Source organism: Lingula anatina, chromosome 8, assembly GCF_051362555.1.
Source record: "Lingula anatina isolate TDL-2025a chromosome 8, LinAna3.0, whole genome shotgun sequence".
NCBI classification, from domain to species: Eukaryota; Metazoa; Brachiopoda; class Lingulata; order Lingulida; family Lingulidae; genus Lingula; species Lingula anatina.
The window spans coordinates 11983348-11991059 of record NC_141774.1 but is presented as its reverse complement, the minus strand read 5'-3'; the positions used below and the strand labels follow the sequence as shown (position 1 = coordinate 11991059).

Genomic DNA, 7712 nt, shown 5'->3' with positions numbered 1-7712 from the left:
CGAGGCCAACACACGGGTGCGGGAAGTTGTGACCTTGATATTACGTAAACAGCTTGACATACACATTCCCAAACAGTCTTACACCGCTCAGGACCTGCCCGTGCCAGACGCACTCTGAGCCTTAACGGGAGGTGTTGAAAATTTTAGGGGACGTTCACAATGAATAATCTATTGCACTCGGTAGATCAATCCAACTTTGCGCTGAATGCAATCATTTTAGCGAATTAACACGCCAACTCTTATATCCAATGTTCTCATATAATCATGTACTACTTCTTTAATTTTTTACTACTCAACACAGGGAGACGGCGTGTTAACTAACTGCATTCAGCACAAGTCCCAGCAGAGTTAGGTCGAATCACCTAGTACGATTGTTTTATTGTGAACGTACCCCTAGACATGACCTTGTTCAGGGCTCTAGCCTCGTCTCTCAGTCACAGCAGAGATTTTGGGGCAGACGTCTCACCAACGGCAGCATTTAGATCTGGTTCCAGGATTTGAGATCATTGACTGACCTCTGGATTTCACGGTACGTTCACAGGGTTCTTGTCAATGTGCATTACCCACAACACTTCGAGTGTTATGTGTTCATTAAAGAAAAAGCAATGTGCCTGGGACCTGCAACGTAATTAAGCTAAATCTACAAGGAGACATATTTATAACCAGGACAGAGTTCTGCAGATTCCCATCTTTTCAGTAGTCATCTGGGATTGTTTCTTTTCTTGTTTCTATTTTGAAAGTAAAATTACTAAAAAGGGATGAAACAGAAACAATTATTTGAAGGTAACGTTTTTCTCAGTTTTGGTCGATCTTTGAAATGGTAATCGGATACCAAGTGAGAGACCCTGGCCCCGTTCTCTGCAGCAAGAGGTAGCGGGAGCAACGGAAACATATTCCTCTGCGGATACAGATCGCTGCTAAGATTTTTGTTCTTACATCATCTTTCATTTTTCATCTTTCATAATTTCTGAAACTCATGGTGGCTTTCTGCTAACTGCTTAAATATTTTATACTAAGGACTTAGAACAGCAAAATCAATAGCAAGGGTAGCAAGTTGTCAATCTCTTAAAGTAAACTGACCAGCAGTCAATACCAGTAGAGACTGTAGCAGGTATATAAACCGCTGGATTTGAGGGGGATTGTTTTGCCGGTACTTCTACCAGAAGTTGTTGCGATGATTCTGCAGAAAATAGGCACGTATGTTACACGTAGACCCTAGTTCTCTCACTCCCGTCCCACAAATAAAATCTTTTTTGCATGAAACCTAGAGACAAAGGAAATATCAATACCAGATGTTTGTAGTTGGAGGTCACATGAGAAGTCTCGGTTCGTCCCATAAATCTTGAATTACACATTATTTAGAAGCAATACAAACTCGCTCCGTAAAAAAAGAACGCTTTATTGATGTCAAGTTAACTTTTCGATCAGACGTTACATTGCAGATGTACCAGTAAACAGCAGATTAAAACGAAAACTAAGACATTAAAGCAGAAAACGTAATACTAATATCATACACCGAAGGATACGATGCATGCAAACATTCGGAGTATGTATTGAAAGATCTGAAAAATTCAAGGCAGGGTATTTTAATGCCTTCTTAAATAAACCTTAATCCTGCAAAGGCAATTAATGCCCATATCAATTACAGCTTGTATGACCTAGTAAGGCTGCAAGAGAGCCGAATCCATATCAGGGAGCATTCAAAAGCACTTGATCTCCGGTCTAACTAGTCTGCGGATCAAATATGGCGCGAACTTAAAAGCAAGCTGCGTGATCCCCTAACAATAGTTTAATGGATCCCTTGCCTCTCACGCGCAACGTCCCAGCAGGGACAGAGAAATTTAATCTTGGCACGTTTTCAAGTGGGTCGCGTGGCATTTGTTGAGTGGATTAGTAAGACCGAGGACCTACTGGTTGCAATTGCTTCCATATATTCACCATGCATGCAAGGTTTCCAAATGTCCGTCGTTTATAGATGTCCGTGTCAGAAATCCCGGTGTGTTATGAAATGCAGGATGGGTATCTGGGGATTTATTGCTGTTAAACCCAAAGAGAACTGACGGTGGCAGGATACGCCGTGTTTCAGCGTCTTATGACAATTCATCTTGAGGTTGAGTCTTGAGGCGTATTCACAACAAAGTTGTTCCGCGGACTAACAGATCCGCGGATCCAATATGACCTACCCACTTGAAAGCTCGCCGCGTAATTCCCTAATAGACACTTAATAGATTCCCCGCGGGGGTCATGCTGTAAGCTTTCCAGTTAGTCCTCGGATCAACTATGGTTGTGATTGCAAGGCAACAGGTGGGCTAGGGTTAGCAGGCCCGTAGTCAGCAATTTCAAAAAGGGGGTTCTTTTTCTGAAAGAGTGGACCTTTTTCCATAAAAAAACTTCATATACCTAGATCAAATTCTACCCAGAGTGGACCTTTTTCCCAGCAAAAGGGGCGGTTCTTTCGAACCCCCCGAACCCCCCCCCCCCCCCCCCCCTCCGGCTACGGGCCTAGTTAGCCACTTTCAGAGCCTAGATACTCAGGGTACCACATCCATCTCACCATTTCCCTCACACTGAATTCATAAATGTGTACATAACTTCAGACCAGGGGAAAGATCTCCATGTTATATCACCACGCTTGCTGCACTGAGAGGTTGCTATGTAGATTTGCAGTGGGATCATAAGAGGAACAAACAAGTAGACCTTTTTCGTTTTTAGGAATTCCTTTTATCGACAGTCATGGCTTTTGTCACTTTAATTAGTTTAGATTATCAGTAGGGAAGCCTGGAGATTAATAGCGCAGCGTTCGTTCACAACAGGAATCTGACTTGACAGAGGATAGTAATTCAGAGTAGCCGCAGTAAAAGCCAAGATATAATCTCCCATTCATTTTAACACCAGGTTCGAGTGCTAGAAGGTATTTTACTTACAGTATGTATTAATTCTTACTTAAAGGGCTTTAAATCAAAGAAGAAACGTTGTTAACGTTTGTCAGCAAAAACAATAGGCCTTTGCCACAGACGCACGATTCAAAAGCCTTGGATTATTTTAAACAGAACCATCCAAACGTGGCCTGGGCGAACAGTTTATGGCTGCGTTTTGAATAGAAGTTATCTTACTAACAAGTCAATGTAAGCAGCTTAATTGCCTGGTAACTTAAAGTACTTGGGTAAAGTCGGGACATTTTCGTGGTCCATTGATGTTGCTTTGTTAGGGGTCGTGCCAGACAATAAAGCTGATCACATATCATCTGATTTATCGGTATGTTTTTCAAATGTTGAAATAAGTAGGCTTATTTCATCTTTTTTTTTTCAGAAAGGACAGTAAACTGCAAGTTTTTGGTAACAGTCTCCTGAACAAAAATGACGTCCAGTGGAAGTCGTGGACTGCTTGTTGCCGTTGTTCTGCTCAGTGTTCTATGCGTTGCATTAATCATCGGCCTCATCGTGATCGGTGTAGATCGGTCTGAGCTCAAAGACAAGATGGCCGCTCAAGGGCTCTATTCAAACGGGAAAAATGACTGGCGAGTTACTCCGAGCACGCCTTCCGTTTTCGACACCTTCAGCGAGGCTGAAATAAGAGAAATCAAAAACTTCATGCACAACCAAGCCAGCCTCAATCTAGTGCCAATCTCTGAGGCAACTCTATCAAGCAATTATATTTTCTTGATTGACCCACTTCTCCCGCCCAAATATGACGTCCTCAGTCACCTGAGCGGCGATCGCCAGGCACCGGATCGTCGTGCACGTGTGACGGTGTTCAAAGGAGCCAGTACGCCCCCTACAGTAGAGGAGTATGTGGTGTGGCCGATACCGAACGTTAACATGTAAGATGTAGTACTCATGGAATCATGGTATTGACTTTTATATGGGAATTTTTGTATAAAAATTGTGTAAAGAAGAAAAGAAAACAGTTCAGTAATTTCAAACATTATAATAGATTAATAGATGATTAAAAATTGAACGTTTGTTCCTTTTATGTTAAGCCTACTGAATATTTTAATGAACTTGATTCTTTAGCTAAAATTAGAAGTCATTATTACCATTATTATTATTATTATTATTATTATTATTATTATTATTATTATTATTATTATTTACGTTTCTTTAACGTGGTTTTTATTTCAGGTTTGCCTTGTTAAACAACTCGGCTCAGACCAAGCAAATCCCGTGGAATAGCCGTCCAATGGACCCTGTAGAAATGACAGCACTGGAGAAATTTGTTCGGCCTATCTTGGGAAAACTGCGCCCTCTGCTTGAGCAAAGTTACGGATATTGGTTCGGCGACGATTGCGGAGACAAATGCTTGAGGATCGCTTACATCCCGAGGGGTATCGAGTCTGGGGATAGGAAGGCTATTATTTGGTTCTTCCGCAATAATGTTGACGGGTATTACGTCTGGCCGACGAGTCTGCGCATGCTCGTAACCTGTGGCACAAACGATCCCAACCAGTTCGTTCTGGACTCAGTATACTATGAAGGAATCTCTTACCGCACAGCCGAGGAATTGCTCGATATCTATATAACGACACGTCAGCGGGAAATCCGTAAATACCCTTTTCCTCCAGGAGGCGCCACTCACGGGTCACCGGAAGCACGTGACAAGAAAGAACCCCAGGGAAGCCCTAAAAGACCCCCAATGCAGGTTGAGCCGGACGGCAGACGTTTCCAAGTCGACGGACAGCATGTAAAGTACATGGATTGGGAGTTCAACTTCCGGCTGCGCACCGTGAATGGGCTACAACTGATGGACGTTCGCTTCAGAGGAGAGCGGATTGCGTATGAGGTCAGCATGTCTGACGTGGCCGTTTTGTACTCCGGCGACGCTCCCGAAGGGATCTTAATCCAATACGTTGACGCTGGCTTCTCCCTTGGCGCGCTCCATTTCCCTGTAGTGAAAGGCTACGACTGCCCTGATAACGCCGTGTACTTTAACAACACCTTCTTTGACAGTGTTTCCGGAGACGCCAAAACCCACGCGGACGCCCTGTGTCTCTTTGAGCACAACACGGCATTGCCAGTCCGTCGGCATCACTCCATGAACTTCTTCCCTCTCCAGCCGGACCTCGAGGACCCTTACTACTACCGCTTCAGCATGGCTGGTACTGTGTTGGTTTTACGCGGCATCGCCACTGTGTGGAACTATGACTACGTTTTTGACTACGTTTTCCATCCGAATGGCGTCATAGAAACCAAAGTCTCTTCTACTGGCTACATTCAAGCGTTCACAACTCGGGACGATTCCAAGTACGGCTTCTACATTGACAGGGATTTCGGCATCACGGGGAACCTTCACCACCATTTGTTCAACTTTAAAATCGACTTCGATATCGGTGGCCAACGAAATTTATTTGAGACGTGGGATTTGAAGCTTGATGAGACCCAACGGAACGAACTGATCCGCGGGCGAAATGTGGCAATGAAGCAGAGATATATGGAAAGGAATTTAAGAAGAACAGAGAGGGAAGCTCTGATTGATTACAATTTTAACGAACCCAAGTATTACGTGATGTACAATGAGAGAACAAACAACTCGAATGGCTATCCGCGTGGCTATCGCATTTACTCGCCCAACTTCTCCAAGAAGCTCTTCCCAGATGGGTGGTACTTCGAAAACGGCGTGTCTTGGGCACGCCATCAGCTCGTGGTCACGCGCTACAAAGATGACGAGGACACGTCTGCCACCTTGTGGACCCAGGGCGACCCCTATCGACCTGTCAGAAAGTTTTCCAATTTTTACGAAGATAACCAAGCAATTGTGAATGAAGATTTGGTGGTCTGGGCCTGCATCGGACTTCATCATATCCCGGTCGCGGAAGACGTCCCGGTGACAACCACTCCTGGCAAACAATTGTCGGTCATTCTTGCACCTCTAAATTTCTTTGACGAAGACCCGTCCATGACGTCACGCGATGCTGTAGTGCACAGGTACCGCGACGAAAACTAAAGTAGGAATTCTACAACAGTGACTCTCAAAAACAAACCTCTGATATCCTTTTGTTGTTGAACTTTATTTGAAGTAAGGACGTTTAGATCAATAAGAAATAGAACATCTTCGCGTACCGTGCACGAACTTTCCCATGAATTGCGCATGCGTCATTCCTTACTCACGTCGTTTCACGCGAGACTTGGAGATTAGTGAACAAGTTGTGTGTGAACTGCTTTTGTTCTTAAGTAGATCTATGCAGATCCCTTCTCTACAGGACATTCTGAGGAGCATCTAATGACGATCATTTCCTGTCCGAGGATGCACATGATGAATGTCCGTTAATTTACTTACCGGTGTGAAAAATGGAAGTCCACTAGTAATCGTTGTCCGCTTCCCATTGCTTTGCACAGGTGGTATTTTTCCCGTATCCTTACCCCCAAAAAACTAATCCGTAACCTGTACTTATAATATGGGAGCCGGTACCTCCGTTCCTAGGACTTCCATTCCTGTTATATAGGTACCGCTTTTATAACAGCAATATCTAATGCATCGGTTTCTTGTATTTTACCAGATTGTTTTGAATTTATATTTTAATTTTTAGTTTAACTTTAAAGAAATGATAAAATCTCTTTTTTCACTTGGTTTGAATTAGAGGGTTACGTGTATAAGAAGGCGTAGTTGAGCATTGACATACATAAATAAAATAAATAAATAAAACCACATTATAGCCTTTCATATCATAATTTCCCCATTGAAGTTTTGCAACTGAAAAGTTATCCTTGGTTATCATGGATTTGTAACCATATTTTTTCCTGAACGGATTTCACGAAATTGAGAACGAAAAAAAGACTGACTGCATGATCAAAATTGCAATAAATAATACATTTTGGTAGTACAATACTGTGGAAAGTTATAATATTACGGCTGGTATTGCCACTTTAATAAAATTATCACAAATGGACAAATTCTAACTCAAATTCTATCAAGCTATTGCCATCAGGGGGAATATGCCATTGTTGATGACTTTCATATTTGCTCGATCAACACAATGCAGTTATTGCGCACAGTCACCGATGTCACACCTATCGCATTTGTAAAGTCAAAGACCGTTTGCAACCCCTTATGTTATGACGCATAACAAAGGAAAGGACCATGATCATAAAAAAATTGAAACAAGCTTGTTTTTTGAAATGTTGTAAGATAGAGAGTGATGTGTAAGATGCTTATTAAAAAGTCATTGTCATTGTTGGGGCCATGTTACTGGATAGAGAGAAGGGGAAGGGTTTTATCCGCCATCCAACCTCCGTTTCAGGTTGAACGAAAACGAAGGAAAGCCTGGATCGTAAAGTTGGAGAGAGGGGCATCAGGCAACTGTATAAAAAAATTCAGGAAAATTTGGGTCGACACATTTCTCAAAATAATCATTAATTGCCTACCTCATTAATGAGCAAATATGTTCATTAGCTTGGTAGTTGTATCATATACGATGATTATAAAATACAAGCTGAAAATGGAACAATACACATGTAAATATAAATCATTTTTATTTAATTTTAAAATTCTAACAGTATGAAAATATCTCAGCTTGTGTTTTATTATCATCATATATAATCGTTTATCTCGCGGTAAAATCAAAACGAGTTTTGAAAATTTTGTGTATATTTTCTTCTCTTGGCCTATGCCGAGTTAAGGTCTAGGATTACATCTATTCTTTGCTTTTTTGTTTTGAGCAAAAATGCGATTTTCCCCAATGGATAGTGTGTTGTCAGAAGTTACGTGTCACTGAATAT

The 7712-nt window shown here is 42.1% G+C and overlaps 1 protein-coding gene across 2 annotated transcripts; it reads left to right on the top strand.

Moving 5' to 3' along the window:
• Positions 1-384: 384 nt before the first annotated feature.
• On the top strand, positions 385-6644 carry LOC106162659 (diamine oxidase [copper-containing]). Of its 2 annotated transcripts, none has more exons than XM_013540008.2 (3): positions 385-529; positions 3310-3820; positions 4122-6644. In XM_013540008.2, the coding sequence occupies exons 2-3, from the start codon at positions 3357-3359 to the stop codon at positions 5938-5940; spliced, it is 2283 nt and encodes a 760-aa protein (XP_013395462.2). In that variant the 5' UTR covers positions 385-529; positions 3310-3356; the 3' UTR covers positions 5941-6644. The 2 variants fall into 2 exon arrangements, with proteins under 2 accessions (XP_013395462.2, XP_013395463.2); XM_013540009.2 differs by lacking the exon at positions 385-529 and adding an exon at positions 2631-2911.
• The last annotated feature ends 1068 nt before the right edge of the window (positions 6645-7712 follow it).